Source organism: Ixodes scapularis, unplaced genomic scaffold, assembly GCF_016920785.2.
Source record: "Ixodes scapularis isolate PalLabHiFi unplaced genomic scaffold, ASM1692078v2 PGA_scaffold4__175_contigs__length_147842914, whole genome shotgun sequence".
Taxonomy (NCBI): Eukaryota; Metazoa; Arthropoda; class Arachnida; order Ixodida; family Ixodidae; genus Ixodes; species Ixodes scapularis.
Window position 1 is genome coordinate 105,516,774 of NW_024609879.1, and position 23,648 is coordinate 105,540,421.

At 44.0% G+C, this 23,648-nt stretch overlaps 1 protein-coding gene across 26 annotated transcripts in view; it reads right to left on the minus strand.

Moving 5' to 3' along the window:
• Positions 1 to 3,368: 3,368 nt before the first annotated feature.
• The window catches only part of LOC8034521 (CUGBP Elav-like family member 1-A), a 505,021-nt gene continuing 484,741 nt past the window's right edge, over positions 3,369 to 23,648 (minus strand). For 18 of the 26 annotated variants that reach the window (XM_042293297.1, XM_042293295.1, XM_042293296.1 and 15 more), the window contains 3 exons: positions 15,955 to 16,134; positions 11,341 to 11,531; positions 3,369 to 7,010 (listed from right to left, as the gene is read on the minus strand). In XM_042293297.1, the coding sequence (XP_042149231.1) occupies positions 11,404 to 11,531; positions 15,955 to 16,134 (308 nt within the window). In that variant the 3' untranslated portion in view covers positions 3,369 to 7,010; positions 11,341 to 11,403. The remainder of the gene's footprint in view (positions 7,011 to 11,340; positions 11,532 to 15,954; positions 16,135 to 23,648) is intronic. The other 8 variants (XM_042293308.1, XM_042293309.1, XM_042293306.1 and 5 more) reach the window with 1 other exon arrangement.

Consider the following 23,648-nt stretch of genomic DNA (forward strand, 5'->3'; position numbering starts at 1 on the left):
GTATTCTGTCAATAAAGCCAACATGGGCGTTATTGTGTTTACATGGCACTACTAGAAGCTCGTTTCATGGCACGTAAACAGCGTCTCGGTAAGGACCATGGCCCGGGCCCGGGGGGGGGGGGGGGGGGGGGGGGGGGGGGGGCTCTGCCCTTTTCCTGGACGTCACCAGGGGGGCACGAGCCCCGATGCCCCCCTAAAGTCTACGCCTATGGCACTCATTCAACCCCAATTGCTGTCAAATCTTTAGCGAGGCAAGGATGTCCTCTATCCCTTCTTTTGTTTGTCTTACATCTCGAACCATTGTGCAATAGTATAATTAAAAACCTTCATGTTGGAGGGTAGATCGTCAATTTCCCTAATGTGAAGTTGTTGGCTTATGCCGGATATCGTCGCATTTTTTTTTTCTCCGACAAGGAGAGTGTAAAAGCACTCCAAGTAACGCATAATTTTTGTGCGTTGACGGGCGCATCTGTTAATAACGAGAAGTTGAATGGATTTTGGTTGGGCATGTGGGGAACGACGCCATCCGAATTTGCAGGAATCCAATGGAATCAACCAGAAATAAAATATCTTGGCATGCCTCTCGATCAAACTAGGAATAGTGGGTCATAATGGATGTCAGTTGCAACAACTATCAAACGAAAAATTGACGCCTGGCGAGTACGAGATCTTTCAGTCTTCTCCAAGGCCGCAGTCTGCAATATTTTTCTCGCATCAAAACTTGTGTACGTCCTGCAAGTACTGGACTGTGCCCGCCCACGAATTCAAGCATTCCATCGTTTGTTTGTCACCTTCATTTGGAGTTCCTCCTGGGAACTCCAAATGAAGGTGGCAAACACCCGGGAACTGGTCTCGACAGTAATGTAAAAACTGCGGATGCGGTTCGGATACAAAGTCTGCGGATGCTGATCGGATAATCAAACTGTTTTCTGCGCAGGGCTTAAGTATTATCTCCACCTCCAATTTCCAAAACTTTCTTATATAGTTTCTCACCGCTACCGCCTCTACTCTTATCACCTTAATTCTGCGAGTACCAGTTCAGCACTCCCCTGCTGTCCCCTCCTGCTATGCTTCAAGTGCTTGCAATTCATGGCCGATTTCAAGCAGGACTATTTTTCCATAGGCCAGCATTGCTTGTATGAAATAGATAAATAAAAGTAAAATTATCATTATAACTATTACGATGATAATAAAATATAATGTTGCCGGCCGTTTGACATTCTGACACACGGGGGCCTCATCAAAGTGCAATTAAGAGTCGAGGTATTCCACCACCAGCTGCCCATGTAGAGACGGTCGCCAACTTCACAGCTGCGGCCTTGCCCCTTGGCGACAAGCCCTCAGACTGGTACGGCCCAATCCTGTCACGAGATTCGTTGAAATTAAGCCCGCGTGAATTATATCCCACGTCTAGGGAAAAACAAAATCACCGAACAAGAAAGCTAGTTTGGGCTGTCAGCCATTCCTCATTAAGAGTAAAGAATTATTGCGAACGCCAAAAACAAAAAAAAAAAAGCGCCTAAAATACGCTTCTTTCTGTTCGCAAAGGAACGCCAAGTGCTGCATACAAGCTCCGGAGCGAATCTCTATTACCACGAGCGTGATGACAAGTCTCACTTAGAAACTTCCGAAACTTCCGTCAAACGAAGTCATCCCTGTCCCGCTTTCATATCACGCTCAGGTTATTAAATTCGTGCACTCGCAACTCCAACCTCGTGAATTTAACACCCTTTCCTATTCGCACTTTGGCTGCCAGGGTGAGCTTTTGCTACGCATTTGTTTGGTGTTCATTATTGTGACTGGGCAAAGCTCTAACCTGGTGCATTGGGTGAAGAAATCATGATCGTGGATCATGATTTTCTTTACTTTACACAGCCACTTACTTCTGCACTTTACACAGCTACTTACCTTTAAGCTTTACACAGCTACTTACCTTTCCTGGAACACCAGAGGCTTATGTCCTGGGGCTTTGTCTCTTGTGGATTTTTTTTTTTATTTCGGTATGAAAAACAATGTTATCATTAATGTCCTCCTGTTTACATACACCGACTCCTAGGTGGCTAAGTAAACATGCTAAGTGAAGTATTCTTCTCGAGATGTGCAAATATTAAAAATTTCGAAGATATATAGTTTCGAATACTACACTATTCGATATTCGCTTCGAGATGAACTGCGATATTCATATTTTCCCAAGTGCTGATCGCGGCGGGTTAGCCACGTTTAGCGCGCTTCCTACTGAGCACGGGTGCACTGGGAAAAAGCAACACCCGCGGAAGCCGCGCGTGTGTTGCTTCCCCGCAGTGCATCGGTGCTCGGCAAGAAATATGTAGAAACACACGCACACAGATCAAGATTTGGAAAAGTATAAACATCGCAATTGAGTGCTTGAAAGAAAAGCACACTTTGAAGGCGGGATGATGCACATGCACGACTGGCGAACTTTGTGAATGTCGACAGCTACATTGTAGTAAAAATTTCAAAATTAAACTGGACAAGAATACTATATGTTAGGCAGAGATGCCCTGACAACCAGTGTTCTTTATTCGTGACTTTTTTTCCTAATTCGAAATTGAAGAAAGAATATTTGTATATAGCAAGATTTGTAAATCGCTAAACTAGGTATAGCTGGGCATCTCTACAGGTTTAATTTTATATAAAATAAATCATTTACTTGTCACCCCAAGCCACTGGACTTTCTGACCATAGTCAAAATCTAATTAGATTAAAATTAGCTTATAGATGGATAAGTGGAAGCTTGAGAACAAACTTCAGGAGTTTCGCTGGGTTTTCGTTTAACCATGGTGCAACAGTAGTGAAAGGCTTGGGGGAACTATTCAATATTTTATTCGAAAATATTCGGCCCAAACCACTATTTGCTTCTAACTCAAAATCTACTATTTGCACACATGACTACATTCTTCAAAGGACAGGTAGGCTTGAGAGCACCTTCCAAACTGCCTCAGTGAAACTGCAGTTTGTCTGTAACCAATTCTTTAGGGACACTGTTAGTCTCTAGCCAGAGAGTCAAACTAGTAATTCAGTCAAGTCAAAGGAATAGCTGTATCTAAAGCCTAAGGATTGTTAAAGTGTTCAGTCAAAACATTGTTGACTTGTAATCAAAGCATCAGCTGATTGTTTCTTTATTTTGACATGCAGCCACCTGTTCAGACTGCTACAAGAATCTGTAAAACTGGTCAGTCACAGGTTCATTGATAATTTTATTCAGTAACATGTCCCAGTGACTCTCATGGTCATTCAGTCTATCCCAGTGACTGACCCATGGTCACGAAGATAGTCTGGGTGTTCTGCCTTAGACCACAACCTCAAGGTCACTTTGATAAGCAACAAAGCAGACACAACAGAGCTGGTAAGTTACCATTACTTTGGGTGTTTTTATTTCAAACTGTTGTAAAACCCAAACTCTCGGTGCGAGACATCAGCACTTAACAAGAAGGTAACTTCTTACCACAAGCAAAATAAGAAGGTGAGAGGGAGAAGTGACCTTCCCACAAGTTTCAATACACCGAGAAAAAAAAAAGGGGGGGGGGATGGGGAAGGATACACAGCCAGCACAATCAACTCTGAAGGGGAAAAAAAAATTGAATTGAGAAAAGGACCTTCTTGAGAACCACTAGAATAAAATAATGAAGAAGAAACACCTGCTTGTACTCAATGTCACTCCAGCAAACAAGTAAGGGCAAAAACCGAAGTGCCATCAGCATAGTAACTCAGTAATCACTTGTGGTAACAGGAATATTGGTGTTAAATACAAGACCTCTCCGGCACCCGGCTGCACACAAGCATGTATGCATTTAACAACCAAAGCTTCTTTTTTTCTCAAACTCAAGACGGAGGTGAAACAATCTATGTTCCTGTCAGAGGTTAAAAATAGGGGTTCCCTTTTTATCTTCTCTCTGTGTGCAATGTATCGGCAGCAATCCCTCCCAGGAAAGCAATGTCGGCGCCCAAAATGTCGAGTTGTGCTCCAGTTTCGCCCCGATATACTTATAGCCTTCTATTCACACGTTCCGGCAGCATCAACCGACACAGTGTGGTGGAAACGGGAGAAGACGAGAAAAACCTCAAAAATAAAAACCCATAAGGAAGAACAAAAAAAAACATCTCTATGCCATCCCTTTTTTCCAGTTATCATCAGGTACAAAAATAATCGCCTTTGCACTGTAGAAACACGTAATGCTCTCCACCGTCACGTTTTCTTGTTTCTCCTTATATTATTAACTCACAGCTGTTTCCTGCACAGACGATACACAGTACGTTCCACAAACACAAAAAAGTAGACGCTTAAGAATAAGCTTCACAAATCTAGAGTGACTATCCTTTTTTTTTTTTCCTTGTCTCTGTGGAGGCTCAAGCGTGGCCCGCGTGTGTATCTGTGTCTGTGATGGTGTCGTGTTGTGTAGTACTGTTTCACAAGGCGGAGGGGAGGAGACAGCTCAAGAGAAGAAAACACTCTCGCGGCGGGTTTCGTGAACCTCATGTTTGTGAGAATCTTCTCGTGTTCCACATCTCATTTTCTTAAAAAACATCAACACGGGAAGGAAGGGAGGGGCACACGACCACAGCTGACATCCATAATTGCCGTTTGGTTTCTTCACTTCAAAACGCTACGCTCACGTACGACACAGTGGAAACTCAACTGGGTCCTGGTAGAAAAGAATAATAAAAACCCCAATGAAGTATACACTGACAAAAACAACGGTATGAGACTCGTGCGACGACACCAAAGAGTAGCGGCGCATCCGCGCCGAAAATGCGTCGTCGGAGGCGCCGATCAACTCGCGTGGTCCTGAAAGGGGCAGAAAAGCCTCCGATTCCCAGACGTTTGTTTTCTGCTTCAATGCATCTTAATTTAGGTTTCTTTTTTTGGCACGGTGTTTTCTTACACGCTTGCTGTCTTTCACAGGACGCGACGTGACACAGGAAAAAAGTAACGACATTCCCCGTTCCCTTAGGCGGCAATGGCAGCAGACGTCCTTCGTCGCTGAACGAGTAAAGCATTTCGCAAGAAGCTCATTGTGTTGTCAAGCTGTCGGCGTGTGTTCGATCACATGAACTGGCTGTATCTGTCTATCCCTTCATACACCTCCCTCCTTGGTACACGAAAGTTTCCAGGTGCCCCACCCTGCACGGCTCACCCGCCACTGAAAACCGCCCAAATCGCAACGCCGATCTGTGCCCCCCGCGACCCTGTCTGCCTGCCGAAAGACAAAATCAGGTTAACAAACCGTCCCAAGAAACAACACTGAAAGCTCCTCAGAATCAGAGGCTCGTACAAGCAACACTGAACATGAAAAAAAAAAAATGTCTGATAAGAATGTTGAGCGGCTAATACATCTAGTGAAATGGAATCTCGCAGACCAAAACTACTGCGACAGACGTTAAATTTTTTCTTAAAAAAGAAACACAAACATGGGTGGAGAAGAAAGCGTAGAGTCGTAAGAGAGCCGACGAACATGTGCCTTTTGAAAGCAACAAGTACCACACAGAATACTGCACATTCCAGGATCATTCGATCTAACTATCTGCACAGAACAAAAAAATTCCAAAGCACAACTTGTTGGCAACTAAAGTTATCAAACAGATGACCTTAGAGGTTAGGGGCAAACCAGCAGCAAAAATATCAAAAATGACACCTCCTCCCTTTTTTGCAAGCTCGAGAGATTGCCATAGTTGCCCACAGAGGGTGCCGTCCCCCCCAAAATCTTTCTCATTGTTATACAATAATGTGCCACAACAGGGTAATAACCGGAAGAAAAAGAAGACCACACACACCAATGACTACTGTCTCAAATGTACACAAGAAGGAAAAAATAAACTTAAAGATTGAAATAAACAAAGAGAATTGCCTACAATGCTACATATTACCCTGACTGAAGGTGGGAAGAATACATCAAGTCACTAGCCACAAACGAAAAAAAAAAGGCATCGAAGGAAAGGACCTCGCCGTCTACACTACGTCCTTACCAAGTCGAAGAGAAAATATACGCCACAAAAGAAAACACCGCCGCGTAGTGAAAAAATAAACAACAAAAAAGCCAGAGGATAGCACAAAAAATACCTCATTCCACGTGCCACATACACCTTCACACGTGTCGTGCCTTTCTGTTTCATGACACACCACCGCACACCGGTTAAAAAAAAATACACAAAAGTAGCGCAAAAAAAGCGGGAAGCTCAGCAACACGTACTACCACGGTTTGCTTCCAGCACCACCCCTCGCAACAACACTCAATGGTGGGAGAACACGCAAACAATTAGCTGTGTCAGACAAAAAACAAAACAAAACAGAAGAAAAACAAAAAAAAATGTGCTTCCCTTTGGACAAAAGCCTGCCGACGTTTTTGCCACCCCCTTTTGGGTGTTTGTCCCCGTCATTCATTCGGTCTTCAAGCGGGCGCAGTGGGATGCACTGGCCGCAAACGACGAGAGCGAGGCAGCCATTGTGGCGTGTGCCAACGTTCACCCCGATTGATTGGCGCCGTGTGCGCCAAACACAACATGTGGCGCTTGCGGAAGCCGAAATATCTGCACCTTCCACTGCACTCTGCGTTGCGTAGTACGATGAAGGTGTTGGTAGAAATCTCAACTCCCGTCGTCGTGTCACGTGACACGGACGGCAATCAACGGCCAATCGAAGAGGGCTGGCTCCTTCTCGGCGAATACGGCACGTGCCCTCCCGTTGGTTCCTTCTCCAAAACAAAGGCGAGGATGCAAAAGACAAGGCCGTAAAACAAGGGGGGGGCAGAGTCGAGTCGCATCCGAATCTCGTCTTGCGACGAGCCACGTGAGCGTCGTTTCGAGGCGAGGCGGCGCCCGCAAAGGACAATTCGCGCAGAGGCAGGCTTGTGTGCTTTCTCTCTCTCTCCCTCACACTGTTTCGAGTTTTTTTTTCCGTCGGACTGCACACACAGGCTGTGCGTGCGTGCATGTGTGCAGGCTACGCTTTGCGGGACTCCTCACACGACAAGGGACAGGTGACAACGAACATTCTAGAAAAGAGAAAGAAGAAAAATGGGGGAGGGGAAACAGAGGGGAGAGGAGGGGAAACAGTTAACGTGGGTCTAGGGGGTGGGGCACAAGTATTACGCAAACGGTCACTCGTCGCAAACGGCGAAAACACGCATTCCTTGGGAGGTGCGCCGTCAAAGTGCCAAACGAGGAAGGTCGACAATTCGGCACTGCAATTTCAAACTGCAATGCCGGCGATTGGCCAAGCATAAATTTGGGTGGTGGGAAAAAGATGCCTTACATCTCGAAGTTTGGATAGGACACCATCTTTGTGCAAAGTGGAGGAAAAGGATTCAAAGTGGAAGCAACATCCAAAAAGAAAAAAAAAAAAAGTATGAAGCTTACTTTTACAAAAATTACAAAAAAAATGTCTCCCATACTTGACACTTTGACTTTTTACGTCCCTGCCTGGTGTGCACCAAGACTAGATCCCATGGCTGGTGGACTGGGATGTTCTACGAAAGGTATACAAATAAAATGCCCCAATGCAAGTTGAGGATCGAATGACTTTGAAATCCCTGCATAAACTCAAAGCTGAGTTTTATGCTGAATTGACTACCTAGGTAACTTGGTGATTGATAACATTTTCTACCCTTTTTATTGTAGGTAGAAAGCTGCATGGTGAAATGCTAAGAAAATGAATGTTCACTGCTATTACCCATGAAGTAGAAACAAACATACAAATACTGCTCCCAAGATGCCAAGGGGAGATTCCAATGGATGGTCAAGTTGCTGAAGAGCCTTAAAAAGATTTGAGCAAGCCAAGAGACCAGGCTAAACTTTCCCAGTTCATAATGCACAATTTTCCCTCGCTTCTTGGCGTTCAGTTTGAAACGAAATGTGCAAAACATCCAAGACCACCAACGGTCCATGGAACAGAGACCACTGGCTGTAATGGACAAGCGACAAAAGGTGTCCCCAAAGCAATGACACGTGAAGCCACACGCACCACCGCCTGTAATGAGAATATCCACACCGGTGCCACCACAGTACGTTATCTAATGGCCACAGTTCCATAATGTTTGCTTCTTCACCCTGAACAAGTGATTGCTACACACACTGAGGTGCTTACATTCAGTAAGCAAGTTTAGATGATTCATATACTAAAGCAAACAGCTATACAGGCTACACTGAGGAAGAGGAGGAGAAGAAAGTGTATGGGGTTATCAAACTGCCAAGCTCTGGCTGGAATGACTAATGCATAGACGCAAAGTTAGCTGCCTTTGTCCCTACTCTTTACACGCAGTCGAATGCGAACGCCATAGTTCGAAGAGTGAGTAGAGCCAAAGGCAGCTAGCTGGCTTTGCGTCAACTCACTAATGATTCCAGTCGGAGCTCGGCACTCCAGTATACCCGCAGGCCCTCTTCTCCTTCCCTCTCTTAGTTTCCACCCGCATAGTAAGTGTGCTGCAGCGTGCAGCGCGTGCTGGTACAACGAAGCAAACACTTGCATGTGAACTCTCTGATTGTCAGCTACTTCCGAGGAAGATTCACGCGTGCATACTCTTAGGCTACATTAATGCTTCATTCCCATCCTAGACTAAAACTCCGGGAAGCCAGATTTTGGCGACCAGACAAGCTTATTGATAATTCAGCTGCCATTGAGAGTCTAAATGGTTTCGAGTTCTGGACTTGGTGGCTCCGGCGTGACATGTTCTCTTGTGATTCCAGCAAGGAACAACCACACACGCACAAGAATGACTTGAGCAGAAACAACTAGAAAATTCCATTGCTGCAGACAGCATTCATTTCGGTTAGCAGAGCAGCGAGTCAATCTGTTACGTGTGTGGCTAGACACACGGGCCCTTATTGTGACTTGGGATAAAGGTGCACAAACATTTGTAAACGAGGCAAGACAGGGCTCAACACCTCTTCTCGGGAGAAGAGGTGCACCACACACACTGTACCACAGTTAAAGACACCATCTCAATGGTTACGGCCAGACAGGGGAACGTGGCCGGGTGCTAGGAACGGGCACCGGTGTGTGCAGCAAGTAATGCACCGACAAAATGTGCTCCACTTCAATGAACAAACACAGCGTGTGCACCCGATCAAAAGAAATCTTAATGAAAAGGGGACCTGGGAGGTTCCGCTACAGCTTTCAGTCCAGGTCATCAAAGACCACCAAAACTACTGAGCGTTCCATGCAAAACAGCCAAGACAACTTTTAAAATTTACTGCAGATTGTTTTACCAAACACGTGATGCAAAAACTCCATTTCAAATAATGTTTTTACTACGTCTAGCTTTTAGCTCATTGGTTGTCTGCAATGTAAATTTGTTAGCAGAACCTCCCAACGGACTAGGACATCAGCGGAGGACATTGAAGCTGTGTTCAGCATCCTCAGTGTACCATCAAGCTACAAACACCTTGCAACTATGAACAAAGTGTTGAAGCAAAAGCCTAGTGCATACCAGTTGTGCAAAGCAAATTTATAGCTGTGGTGGCAGAATGCACTAATGCAGTGACAGTGAATGGTAAACAGAGTCATTGTGACTATCACGGAAGTGCATTTCCCATCTGTCTCCATTTGCAAGTCATCCCCTTGACATGAAAGACAAGTTTGCAACATAACCTGGGTACACTGAAAATCAGCCTCCTATATGGGAGAAACTTAGAAACTACAGTTTCTAAAGCCATTCAGTGTAAATTATATCCAGTCTGTTATTCTCTAGAACCCTGTTCAGCGTCCATGAATCCTTGCCAGCCGGTTTCCTACCGCAAATTCCTGACCAGAAATTTGAAGTTTATGGTTGTTGCAGCCCTAGAAGACTCAATGTACGACAATTGCTTCAATCATAGATATTAGACACAAGTTCTTTACAAAATATAAACCCAAAGCACTCAGTGCAAGGACATGGTTTTGAACTCTCACTTACCACAGAGTACTCTTCCCCTGTGAAAAAAAGCAATACACTAAAGGTGCTCATTGTGCGCCTCTATAAAAGAAAAACATACACTTGAGGGGTATATCAAATATACTGCAATATACTTTCAATCTCTGAGGCATATTGCAAATATACTTTGGGTGCACTTTATTTTTGCTATCTCTCCTGCTGCGAATGACTCAGCTGGGTGACTGAAGTGGAACACCCAAAGATGCCTGGAGTCTACAAGAAAAGAGAACCATGTCTTCCTCACCACAAAAGTGAACATGTACCCTTAGTGCTAGTGGTTCGGATCAGATGCCATTCAAAACTTATCCCTATTTAATCAAAAGATTAAAAAAATATTTGTGGAAATTTTCAATGAAAGGAATGAGGCCCATTCCCAGTAGCAGACGCCATGCATCTCCACGCATTCGCAGGCATTGTAGGCTACCATTTCCTTATCAAAAATTTTAAAACATTGCTTATAACCTATTATAGTCATATAATGCAAAGTTTTGAAATTCTGAAATTTGGCCCCAACCACTAGCACTACATCTTGAGCGGGAAATGAGAGTTCAGCCATGTATACCATATTTCTTAGTCTATAAGTCCCATTTTTTCCCCGAATCAGTGCTTCTTATACAGCGGTATGACTTTTTTGCATTTTGTTTTTAAATAACTTAAATAATAAATAATCATATCGACTTATACGACAAAGGAAGAACGTTAGAGCGCTTGCCAATGGCCTGCTCTCCCGGCAGTTTGAAGACGATTCAAAGTGTGGCAGTAGGTGCCTGGATGCGGCAATTCCGTGCACCGTCATTTGCAGTGCTCCACAGCGATGGCCAGCACATCAAAACAATTCGTTGTGGGGGTTATGTTTCTCGTTCGATTAGTTGGTGAGAATACTGAAACTGGCACCTGCCTGCACATATATCGCAATCGCAATAAACACGTGCAAGCATAATAATGCGATTTTGCCATGCCAACCATACTGAGAAGTACAACCTACACAAGCGTGCGACTTATAGACCGGAAAATGTAGTACGGTAGTTTACTTGTGAGGCGAGAAAAACAAAGTTCCCTTTTCTTTCAGAAACCAGATATTTTCAATATACTATTTAGGAAGATCAAAATATAGTCTCAGTACACTATCGAATCTATATTCGTTTGTTTCGTAATACTGAAAAAGTAGTAATCACATTTAGTGTATTGCTCTCTGCCAAGGGTTCAAGCCAGTATTCATGATCAGAGTCCAAGGATGCACCAAAAAAAGGCTGCGGAACGGGGACACCTTGGGCAAAAAGGGGAGTCGGTTGTGTATGAAGAGAAGGAAGAAGAGGAGTTAGTGAATAAAAAAAGCTCTTTCATTGTCTTTCTCTTTTATTCACAAACTCAACTTCTTTATTCCCTTCAGACACAAGAGAGTCTATCCACTCACCCAGGTTTCTTCTGTGTCTGCGCTCCCTCTGAGGGCTGTTCAGAGGGGTGGGGCTGCGTCTCCTCAGTAGGGTTTGCTGGCATCTTTCGACCTCTTGAGCTGAACTTTGAGTCGCTTGGTGCCGATCTGAAAGCCATTCATCGCCTGGATGGCCGCCTGTGCACTTAGGGAGTTGTCGTAGCTCACGAAGCCTGCACAGGGAGAAGGAAACCATTGCAAGGCGTCGAACTTGAAGACAGAGTCTGCATACAGGTCTCATGCAGTGCATTGCGTGCTCTTGTGATTGCTTACGAGAGGATGCTGGCACAATCTATTGGGTGCGAATAGTGAATTTCCAGCTCAAAACGAATTCCAAGCGAATAGTGGTTTTGGCCGAATATTTTCGAATCGAAAATCAAGTAGTTGCTCTAAGCTTTTCACTACTGCAACATGCTTAAAACGAAAACCCACCTGAACTTGTGAAGGTTGTTGCCAAACTTAGACTTGTCCATTTTTAAGCCAGCCTTAATTTTGATCTAACTACAGCCGCCGACCGATTTTTCGGACGCCTATAATTCAAACTTGTTAGATATTTCGGACCTAGAGGAGGAACCGTGACCTACCCGACAGAAATAATGCATATTACCGATTGATGTTTCGGACAGCTTGAAGTCTGAAAGTTAGATTTTTCGGACAAAGTCGTCACAAGCGATCAGCGGGGAACACCATCGAGAAGCGGCATTCTTGGATCCTATGTTGGTTGCACATGGATTGGCTTGCTTTGGCAGCACTACTTGAGTAGTGCTCAGTCCTACCAATAGGTGACGCCGCAAGGCTTTTTTTTCTCTAGCTGAGTGTCGTTATCATCATCATTGCTGTTGTTACCATTTTGCTTTGCTCATTCGCCATTGCAGTTGTGGACTTGCGCCTCTCATCTCGATTTCGTCTTGGTGACTCATGTTTTAGGACTACGCTGGCTTGGACGTCATTGTCCCATTAGTTCTTCCACCGCCGCGATGCGTTGCTAAAAAGCGCTCAAAGTACTCAACCATAACACTAGAAAAGAAGGTAGCGATTCTCAAGCTAATAGAAAGTTGTCAAACTCAAAGGGAGGCGTAACCTGAAATCAGGCGCTCAGGCGTAACCTGTAGCAAGGCACTATTAACAGCTTTATTTAAGCCCACTTGGACGTAATAAAGGCAAGTTTTTCAATCTGCTGATTTTTCGGACTGCTCTATTATTCAGACGTTTTTCCGGACCCTGCAAAGTCCGAAAAATCGGTCGGCGACATTTAATGACTGTAACATCCATAAGACCAATGCCTACATTGGGATGGCAAGTAAACAACACATTTCATATAAAATTAAACCTATAGAGATGCCCAACTGTACCTAATCAAAGAGATTTAAATATCCATGCCATATGTAAATATTGTTTCTTCAATCACCTATGTAGGGTTGTGCAAATATTCGAAATTTCGAATAGTAGTTTAGAATTATTTACTATTCAATATTCGCTTTGAGAAGAACTGCAATATTCGCTTTTTTCGAAGTGTTGATTGTGGCGGGTTACACCCGTTGAGCACTATTCTTACCAAGCACCGGTGCACTGTGGAGAAGCAATACCTGCGGAAGCGGGTGCCACTTTTTTGCATTACATCGGTGCTCGGTAAGAAGCGCTCTCAATGGGGTAACCCGTCGCAATACACACTTGCAAAAGTATGAATATCGCAATTGCGTGCTTGGAAGAAAAGCACACATTCAAAGCGCAATGGTGCACGCGTACCAGCTGTATATTAAAATAAACGTAAACTTTGTGAATGTGTATATCTACATTGTAGTAAAAGTTGCAAAATTAAACTGACTGATATACAAGACTATACTATGTTAGGCAGAGGTGTCCTTACAACCTGCATTCATCATGCACGATTCTTTCTTTTCACAGCGGAGCTGTTAAGGGCTAGTTTCCACAGTTTCGTGTCCGCAGACAAATATATCTCAACACAACCCCCTGGACAGCTACCGCCATCTATGAGCGACGGCGGCAACCAGACAACTGGCTTGCGGTTGTCTGGTTGCCGTCATTGGTCATAGATGGGGGCACATAGTACCAGCTCTGCTGCTCTTCTTTCTTCACCAGAGTCGAAAAGCTGAAAGTTCTTTAACTCGAGAATAAAGCAAAAATATTTTATATAGCGAGATTCGTAAATTCACTCAATTGGGTATTGTTGGCCATCTCTATTGGATCCATTTTATGTCAAATCCGTCATTTACTTGCCATCCCAAGACATCAGACCTTCTGAGGCAACAGTTCATAAATATATATAAACTTAGCTTATAAATGAACAAGTGAAACAACCTTCACAAGTTTAACTGGGTTTTCGCCTAAGCATTATGAAATGGTAGTGAAAGGTGTGGGAAAACTATTTGATATTTGGATCGAAAATATTCGGCCAAAATCACTATTCACTTAGAACTTAAAATCCACTATTCGCACAAGACTACACTTATGACTAACGTAGGATGTCAGGGCATCTCTGCTTAACAGATACTCACGCATGCCAGTTTAGTTTTGAATATGTTACTGCAGTGTAGATATAAACATTTAAAAAGTTTCCGTTTCTTTTTAAATACACCAGGCTGGTGCATGCACCATCCCGTTATGGAAAAGAGCTTTCCTCATAAACATGCGGCTGCGATATCTGTACTTTTCAAAGTGTTGATTGCAACGGGTGTAACCCTGTTGAACACGCTTCTTACCAAGCACCAGTGCAATGCAGAAAAGCCACACCTGCGAAAGTGAGCACCACGGGTGCTGCTTCCCCACAGTGAACCGGTGCTTCGTATGGAGGGCGCTCAACAGGGCTTACCTGCTTCGATCAGTGCTTCGAAAGGTTCAAGTATTGCAGTTCCATCTCGAAGCGAATATTGAATAAGATACTATTAAAAGATTAGAATATCCACACAACGCTATCAAGTATGCATGTTACCTATGAGAAATGGTCGCTTATAACGTTGTGAAAGGTTTCTGAAGCCCATGGCAAAATAATGACGCACAAAAAAAAAGTTAGGCAATGAACACGAATTGGAGGTGTACCAGGACTACACGATAGATGGCTCCAGTACTGTCATAAGCAATCACAAGAAAGTACAATGCATTCAGTCACACTCAAACTCAAGTGCATGAACCAGCCTCAAGAACCACATCCAAAATTTCATGGCAAATCCTGCATATCTCACACCAAAAAATTATCGATCCTAATATTAAAATATATCTATGGCCAATGCCAGGATGAGAATGGAAGAGAGGTCTTTCAGTTGTCCAGTCGCCAACGCGAATTTCCTACCTTCGATGTCTCGCGAGCTCGAGCTTAGAGCGTGCATGCACAGCCGACGCTCATGCCTGTAATGAGCGTATGCTAGAGGCTGAGTATCCAAGAGATGCCCTGTGCCTCTTGTCTTGAGAGTGACTACATACAGACATACATGAACGAACATTTCAAAAAACAAATTTTATGTAAAAATGCGTGTGGGCCATTTCTGCAACTTGCCAATGACATTAATTAAAAATAACTGTTTGCTCTGCCAAATGCGTCTTTGTTTAATGTATAGCGCAGTCACCAAACAATCAAACATACAACAGGAACAAATGTTGGAACATATTAACCCGAATAGATCCAGCAAAAAGAGCATTTAACAGAAATGGCTCCCAAACAAAGTTGTACCTTTGTCTATGCAAACATACCTGTGGCTAACGATGCAAGCATAGCCAATGATTGCAGTACACGACAACGCTTTCTACGGTGCATTTTCACACGCTATTTGGGCTAAAAAAAAAAATACCATGAACGAGGTAGTAAACCGAGTGCAATTAAACATTTCACAAAGATGTCTCTAAGTGGCACATTTATTAGGCTAAGATTTCCCGAGTAGTTTCTGGGGAAAAATGTGAGAAAAAAAAACAACCTGCTTTTTCCCTTGCGTGGGAGAAAAATATTAGCAAAAACTGTCCGGCAGACACTGATACTCGCATGTTGTATTATGTACACACCCTTCGGATCTGCTGGATCTGCTTCAGGACGTTCATCTCCAAGAAGTTTTCAAGATTCTGTACCACGTGGTGTCCTATGCAAGTACCAGCACCAACCCGACGGTTTGCTTTCGTTTTCTTCCCGCACATAGAAGAAAAACACACTCTTTCCCCACATCTTTTCCAGAAACCTACACTTACAAAACATGAGTATGATTAAATGGCCCACCTAGAGACACCTTTGTGAAAAGTTTAATTTAACTTAGCTTATTGGCTTATTTATGCAACTTTTCTTACGCCGCTCGAGAATATCCTGTGGAGTCCCCTACCACCTGCAAACAAACATTGGCAAGATCGGTACTATGCCTTAGGAGTATCGCTTTTGTAGATGGTCATTCTTTGCCACCCTCGACAAAACTCAGAGTTTCTCTAGTAGACCGATCTACGACTTTCCTTCTGGATGCCAAGTTCCGCTCATGAGCCTGACCATGCTTTTACAAACCCAAAGATTACTCCGTAATTTCCGCGCTGAATAAACCTTCACCATTATCATTACACTCCCTGCTGGCCCGTGCACCGGTGAGGAACCCGTGAGGACGTGCTCACCGAAGCACTTGCTGAGGTTGGTCTGCTTGTCAATGAACACCTTGGCAGAGACCACGTTGCCAAAAGGCATGAATGTCTGCGCCAGGTCGCTGTCCGTGAACTCTTGCGGCAGGTGGTAGATAAACAGGTTGGCCCCCTCGGGACCTGTGTGCAGGGCGGGGGCGGGGGAAAAGAAGCACTCTGCCCTTCCATCAAGACAGCCGATCCACCCAACGATGGGCTGCGCCACCCGAACACAATCACCCTTCTATACACATGTGCAGCAACGAGACCTAACCAAGGTTGCAAGAAAGGCCTACAGGAACTGTCATTCTATCAAACAAACAGCAATGGTCACAAGAAAACAAAAAAACATGCTAATACCAGAGGGAGTTGCCCTTCCATCAAACAAACAGCAATAACTGCAAGAAAATGACACCTCTCCGTGCTTATCCCTAAAGAAGCACCCCTTCCATAAACATGGCCAATCCGCCGACAAATGGGGGGCGCCACCAAAACACAGTCCCTCTCTGCGCACACATGCGGCAACAATGTCTACAAAGCTTATGAGAAAGGCCCAAGGCGCACTTCAGACGGGGCAATTTTCCCAGCAATTTTAGGGTCACTAGCGAGTTGTTCTTTATAGTAATTCCATAGATCCTGGCACTGCGACACGAATTGATGGAATCACGTCCGGCTCGAAATCGGCGAGTGACTATAACGACTCGAAGACAACTGAAGAACAGGCAGCAAATCAGAAACGTGATATTTTCATGTGACCCCCCTGAGGTCGCGATTATGATGACTAGACAGGGGGTTTAACTGGTTATGGTTTGAAACAAATTCAATGCCATTTAAAGATACAAAACATTTTTAAGGCATTACCGAATCTAGCTAGTAAGAAAATTAAAATTTTAATGATTATGATAACCAGTCGTAGCAATTCGAGTTTTTGAGGCAGCTACGTGTGTATGCGGAGGGCGGCCCGTGTTGCCGTAGTTGCAACTTTAAGAAGTTGGGGAAAATTACAGTGGATCCCAGGAAAGTAGCACGAAGCTCCCCATATGGACGGCATTTTGGTCCATGGAATGAGAAGTATCTCCTTCATCTCTCGATTCCTGGTGAGCCAAATCAAATTCACAGTGACACGTTGCTTTATAAAGAGGTTTCTTGAAACCGAGATTATGTTGTCCACACACAGGTAACAAGTGCACATCTCCGCACCGCCACCACATATGGCATCGGTGCTTGGCGGCATTGAAGAATACTTTTCTTGTTTTGAAATATGCAAGGGCATTATCATTGTAAGAGATTCGTGGCAGTAGGCATGACTGATAAGTTGACTGAATACACAGTGCTAATGACGCTTTTATTGGCGAGGAACTCCTTCAGCACTATAACGCCCCATAGCGATCTTGGTGTGGCCGGTTCAGAACGACCCTTTCGGAGCTTCAAAGGTTGTAAAGGACGGATATGGCAATTGCAATTGCTTCGAGAGGTTCTGGCTGTCTGTATGTTAGTATCTGTTTGTCTACTGCTAGCAGGCAGAGAAGGCAATGGCACTATCTTCCTAGGGCCCAGTGATTTTAGAAAAAAATGGCTCCACCTGAAGAGGGCCTAAAGACACTTAAAGGGGTCAGGAAACGACATTAGGTTGGAATGTTTATGACATTGCAGAGGCGTACTGGTACTAGTCTGGCCCAAGTATACTAGCACAGAACACCTTGGTTCAGAAGCCTCTTTGTTGCAGTAAAATTGCGAGGATCAAAAAGAACTGCGTACCTTATTTTTTTCAGCCTTGCCTTTGCAAAGCTTGATGACTTAATTGTGGGATAAAAACCACCCGCCTGACGACAGTCCAGCGTGGGTCATGGATTGGACACGAGAACTGCATGAGCACTCGACTTCGACTTGTAACTAACAATCAATGCCTCGGCGGACACTCGATTAGTGACTTGTGTCCAACCACTGCGATGATGAGAATAGCCAAACTCTAACAATGCCTGGAGCTCAGCAAGCCTTTTCTACTTTGCCAACCCCAGCGCATGACTATGATTAACGTTGGCAACATAGGATAGGCACCAGACCACGTGGCCACTTGTTCTGGCTGCGAGTTGAGTAGATGAATGATGCTCATATTTCTAGAATTTTTTAGGCGACTGCCATTGCCTGAAGGCAAGTTTATTCAGTTATTAACGTTAGAGAGTGAGTGTAAGTACCTAGTAGTTAGCAAACACAAGAAAATTGTTTCATGACCCCTTTAATGCCTAAAAAGCTGCCTTTCCTGTCAAGAGTGCTATACTACCGAAGAATAGGTGTTAACTAGGGGTGCGCGAATACTCGAATATACGAATTCGAATTGAATAGGAAGTTCCTGAATAATTCGATTCACGAATCAAATTCCTAGTATTTGGCCACTCGAATATTCTATATATTCGGCCAAAGACGCGCAGTCGGCGCGGAGCTGACAAAAAAGCCGTTTTTTCTCCCGATGTAACCGCCGTGATATTAGACAGACCATGCGAAAAACAGCTCTTGGTCCTAACATTCCAGAAATATCCAACGCAGAGGTTAGAAAAAAAAAAGTAACGAATGCCACAAACTTTTTAGCACGCAGATTTACTCACGGTCATGACACAATCTACCCTTGAATCACAACCGAAACATCATGTTTGCACCGCTTCCAGAGAGGAATTGTTACGAGGCCGGAATCCCGCGCCGTGCCTAATTCTTTTCACGAGTAAAGCCCCTCGTTTCAAATTGAAGCACTGATGTAAAACAGACTTCGCCGCATTCACACAAATCGGCGACTGCACGATCACAGAAAGAAAACCACATAAACCACGCCGATGAAACCAGCAGTGTTATCGCCCTTGTTCTTTTGAAACCGCAAGCCGCAAATTCTGATTCGGAACGAAACGGAACGAAAAAATAGTGTGCTTAGATTTGAGAGGGTTTCCAACCGTTTGATAGCCGTGTTTGAATTACGAACTGCGAGAAGGTGACGAAAAGACGAAAGAGTAAATCAGGATTGGGCAGGCAGAGCAGGTGTTGTCGCCCTTCTGTTTGCTCACCTTTTCTACGCGACAACACAACACATGCGCACTTATGACCAATCTGCACTGGAGCCGTTTCCGTGGTTTCAGTTTCACTCGCTCCCTCTTAAATCAAGGCTCTCTAAAACAGGATAAATAGACGAAAAAATGGATGCATAGCGGCAGTTGGACGGTGTCTTGTGCCACCTAACCACGTTTTTGTTCTCTTACTTCAGATTATATTGTCTAAGCCTGTTCACTCAGATTTAACACCTATCTGTTTATTGAAGTAAAATAAAATCCCGGGAGCCCTTTTTCTTCCTTAAAATGGAAACCAAATATCACAAAATGCCCGTTTTTAAGATATACAACTATTTATAAAAAAAAAAGTTTCGGTGTTAGGTTGTGCTTTTAACAAGAAAAAAAGGCATGCGTGGCTGTAACTTTGGTTTTGTTTGTGCTGTTTAGGGTAGATAGATTACATTTCTGTTATAAAATTGGACCTTTAGTGCCCAACATCCAACAGCAACTGCTTTTAGTTTCTTTCTTTTCTTTTCATCAGAATGTTTTTACATTTTAGCTTTTGTTCTGTGCAAGATGCATATTCTGCAACAGGTGGATACTCTGCACATATAATAATCTCATTCGCAGCACACTTTGAAAAATTCCTACAAATAAAATCACTATTCCATATTCTATTCAATATTCGGTTTTTTTTTCTTGATTCAATTTGGTATTCGATTCGAAAACTACTATTCGGTATTCGCACACCCCTAGCGTTAACCCATCCATTTTCCAAGCTCGCGAACAGCAATAGACAGGGTGCCAGGTCTTACCAAACAACGAAGCCAATGAGAATAAAAACACAATTTCAATGCTCAGGCATAAAGAAACTAGTATCATGTTTCCAGACTACTGTAAAATACAGAGAAATGCCCCACTTCGAAAGATAGCCCATCCCGATTTTTAGCCTGATTTGATTTGTATTTTTTTTAAACATTGAAAGATAGCCCACTCCTAGTAAGAGTAGTGTTGGGATCAATGATGGCCTCGGCGTAAATGCGGCTAGTTCATATAAGCTAAAGTTGCTCACTGGGAAGTACAGTCATCTTTGCTTCGTTGTCAAGACACAACCTAAAAATAGCAATTTTTAAAAAAATTTGTTGATTGTACAATGAAAGTTAGCTGACTCCATATTTTTAGCCGATTTGCTCCTGATGTTAGGTGGGCTATCTCCCGGGATTTTACGGTAGATATAAATGCCCCTCAACCAAACTTGCCCAAGAATTATGAAGGAAATTTTTTCTCAACCTATTTGGCATGCTTAAAAAAGCCTTCTTTATCCTTTATTGAACGCTATATTGAAAGCTTAAAAAAGCTTTCAATATATCCTGGTACAATATTTTTGACAAAAGGTCACTCAATGAAATAGCAGCTAACAATCACTGTCGTCATTTTTAAATAGCATTTTAATATTTTGGCATGTGAAAGATATAACTTCCGAGGGTTTTCGCAAAATGGTTCATCCACAGTTTAATATTTGTGAACTTTTTCGTTGCTTGAAAAGTAGACTACTAGGCAAAAGATAAGCTGCTATAGCAAGTGCTAAAACTAGCATTTCCCAATGCCACATGGACAAGAAGGCACCTACTTTCACATAAAAACTGACCAGGACATGGAGAGTCTGTTCAAGGTAGTGCACGGTGCGGAAAACACGCTGACTTGATTATAACATGTTGAAAAAATAAATATCTTCTACAGCACAAACCTTTTAATTTTTTGTAAGAAACATTCCTAAAATTTGCAGAAATATTTCATCTCTGTTGGAGACACAACCTCCATAGTCCGCTGCAACCTAAATGACTTGAACGTAGCATTCACACAAGTGAAAGGTTTTAACGAGACAGGCGCAATGCTTGCTCGCCTCCATGCGGTCAAAACGAAATTTGTTTTACTTTTGGCATTCCAGAAAATGAACAACAAAAAACACCGCACTAGTCTTCTGACTGCGCTGGTTCGCAAACTCTACCGACTTCACTCCTATGGGCTTTTTTCTTTTAAATATAGGTTCAAAAGTAAATAGACTTAGTACCCTCTGTCCCTTTCTGCTGACTGAGTAGAGATGGAAGATGGCTTCTTTGTATTGATTTCGAGGTCAAAGAAAATCCCCATTGGAAAGAAAAGTCATGGTTGGGGGAGCCGTACCTAGGTCACGGCGTCTCAAAGAGCCAACAGGATATAGATTATAATTATAATGCAATTAAATGCATGTTGTCCTTTGTCCCTCCTCCAGGGATTATTTTCATCAGGATATAGATGATGTTTTTGGGTAGGAATATACCGAAAGTGCGTGGTTGAAGAGATCTGAGAAACTTGCAAGCGCATTACTTTCACCCTGGTGGCAACACATACTTAAAGGGAAGCTGAAGCGGTTTTAAATACGAGAAAAAACACCTGAGCCTAGTCAACGAGACCTCAGCCATCACGAATATCGTATTCGGTTGGTCATTTTCTGCGCGGATTAACCGGAACAGCGCCTTCAAAGTAGCACCGAAGCCACGCCTCTCCAAAGCAGAGGGAAAGGGGAGAGAGGAGGAAGCCCGTCAGCCGCCGTCACAAAAGGACCGGGTGGGGGACCCCGCCGCGCCTGGCCGCGCTTTCCTCGTAGGCTGCTCTAGTGTCTTTTTGAGCCGTCGTTGTTCTGCCGCTGCATAGCGCTTGCTTTTATCCGTTGACCGGTCATGCTATTGACTCAATCGCCTGACGTGCTAATTGTTCTCTTGTTTGTTCACGTGTTCGCAGAATTCTCGTGGCACCAAACCAAATGACTCCTGCTGTTGCACGGTGCCGTACTCGTGTGTAGCCGCCAGCTTTCATGAACAGCGCTCGTCGTAGGGTTTCTTCCCGCTTACCGTCTTTTCCACTTCGTCACCGAGATTTTAAAGGGGTAGGTGGGTTTGAGCAAGTACACCGTCTTTTGTTCGAAACAGGTTTTGGACGGCGCATATGAAAACTATGTATGTACATATGGGTTTGGATCTGAAGAAGGCTCGCTTGAACCCGACGCTCTGCCGACCATCTTTGAAGGTAAGAAGGCAATTCAGCGCATTAAAAGTCACAAGCAAAGAGGAAACGTAACTGGGTAGGAATTGTAGGTCGACTGTTCTAGAAAAAAGCTGTTACGTTATTAGAAGTGTGCAGTGTGCTTGAAAAGCCGCGATCATTTAGCCGAACAGCGGGTTTCTACTGGCTCTCTTGTGTTAGTGCTGGTTTCTTATATTGTTGAAGAGACCATATTTTCCGGACCCACTCCGGCCCGGGAAGTCTGGGGAAAAAAAGAAAACAATGCAGCCCAATATTATTTTCTTCTGTTTTTAATCTACTCGGCTACCCAGTCACTTGGGAGAGGAGGGCTTGCTCTAATAAGTAGTCATGCAATTCATGATGCGACTTTCACGGTGCAACTTGTTTTAACATGAACTTTTTTTTACAGTTGCTGACATTATTTGAGGCCACATATATTTTAAACGTAAACATAAATTTGGTTAAATTTTCCTTTCAAAAGTTCATATTCTCTTCAGGAGAGCCTTTTGGAAATACAACGCATGTGACCTTCTGTTCTGAATTGAGTTCTTTTTTTACAAGTTACGCAGTGTTTTTCGTATAAAGTTTGTGTAATGCAACAATTCTTTATTAGAATGCAATTAAATGCAAATGTGCAAGCGAGCTGGACAAGAATGTTGAAAATAATCCCTGGAGAAGGGGAACAAGAGGGACAAAGGACAAATACAAATCTCCAAACACAGCTAGGTGACTGGTGAGCGACCGAAAAAATCCGCCTGGTCCGGATATCGAACCCGGGACCTCTCCATTACAGGTGGCCGTAGAAATGCGATTGGACGATGATAATGCCTGGTGGCGGTGTGATGCAGTAAACAAAGCTTGGTAGAAGTATGCGAATGTAGAGACCCAGGAAGCTTTCACGAATTCGACGTCAAATTAAGGGGTGCCGGGCACACATCTCCGCTTTTTCTAAAGCTATAATGGCGCCATAGTTTGTGGCAAACAAACTAAACGCAGCAGAGGGTATACCGCTATCACAAGGATGGAAGGATATGGCGGTGGCAGAACGGCGACCCTATCTTATCAGCCGTCTCATCTCAGGGGAAGCTCTCCCGTCGCCCGAAGCCGATTATACTATCCCAGGTGAGGCCAGGCTGACCCAGTCTAAGAGCCGCAAACAAAACCACGAAACTTCCAAGAGCCGCGGGGGGGAGGGGGGGGGGGGGGGGGGGCAAACTTTTGTCCAGAGCAATAACCGAAACTCAAACTACTTTCAATCTATCCGAGTTAAAAGCAGGCCAACTGTGTATGTAAGGTAGCCGTAGCACAAGACAACCAAACCGCAAACTGCCTGTCGGTATAAAACGCGTTCCATTTGTCTTTTTGGGAAAGTGCTCGCGTGATCGGGAGGGAGGCGGGTTTGTGGGGGGAGGGGGATATTGGGGAAGGAAACCACAAGCCGCACTTTAAGACGCAAAGAGCCACATGCGGCTCGCGAGCCGCAAATTGGCCACCCCTGTACTATCCCTTCAAACAACCTCAGCTTTGATGAACAATGCAGCCTGCACGCTCACGCGTCCCGCATGCAGCTGGCAAGCACGAAGGCCGATGTGTGCA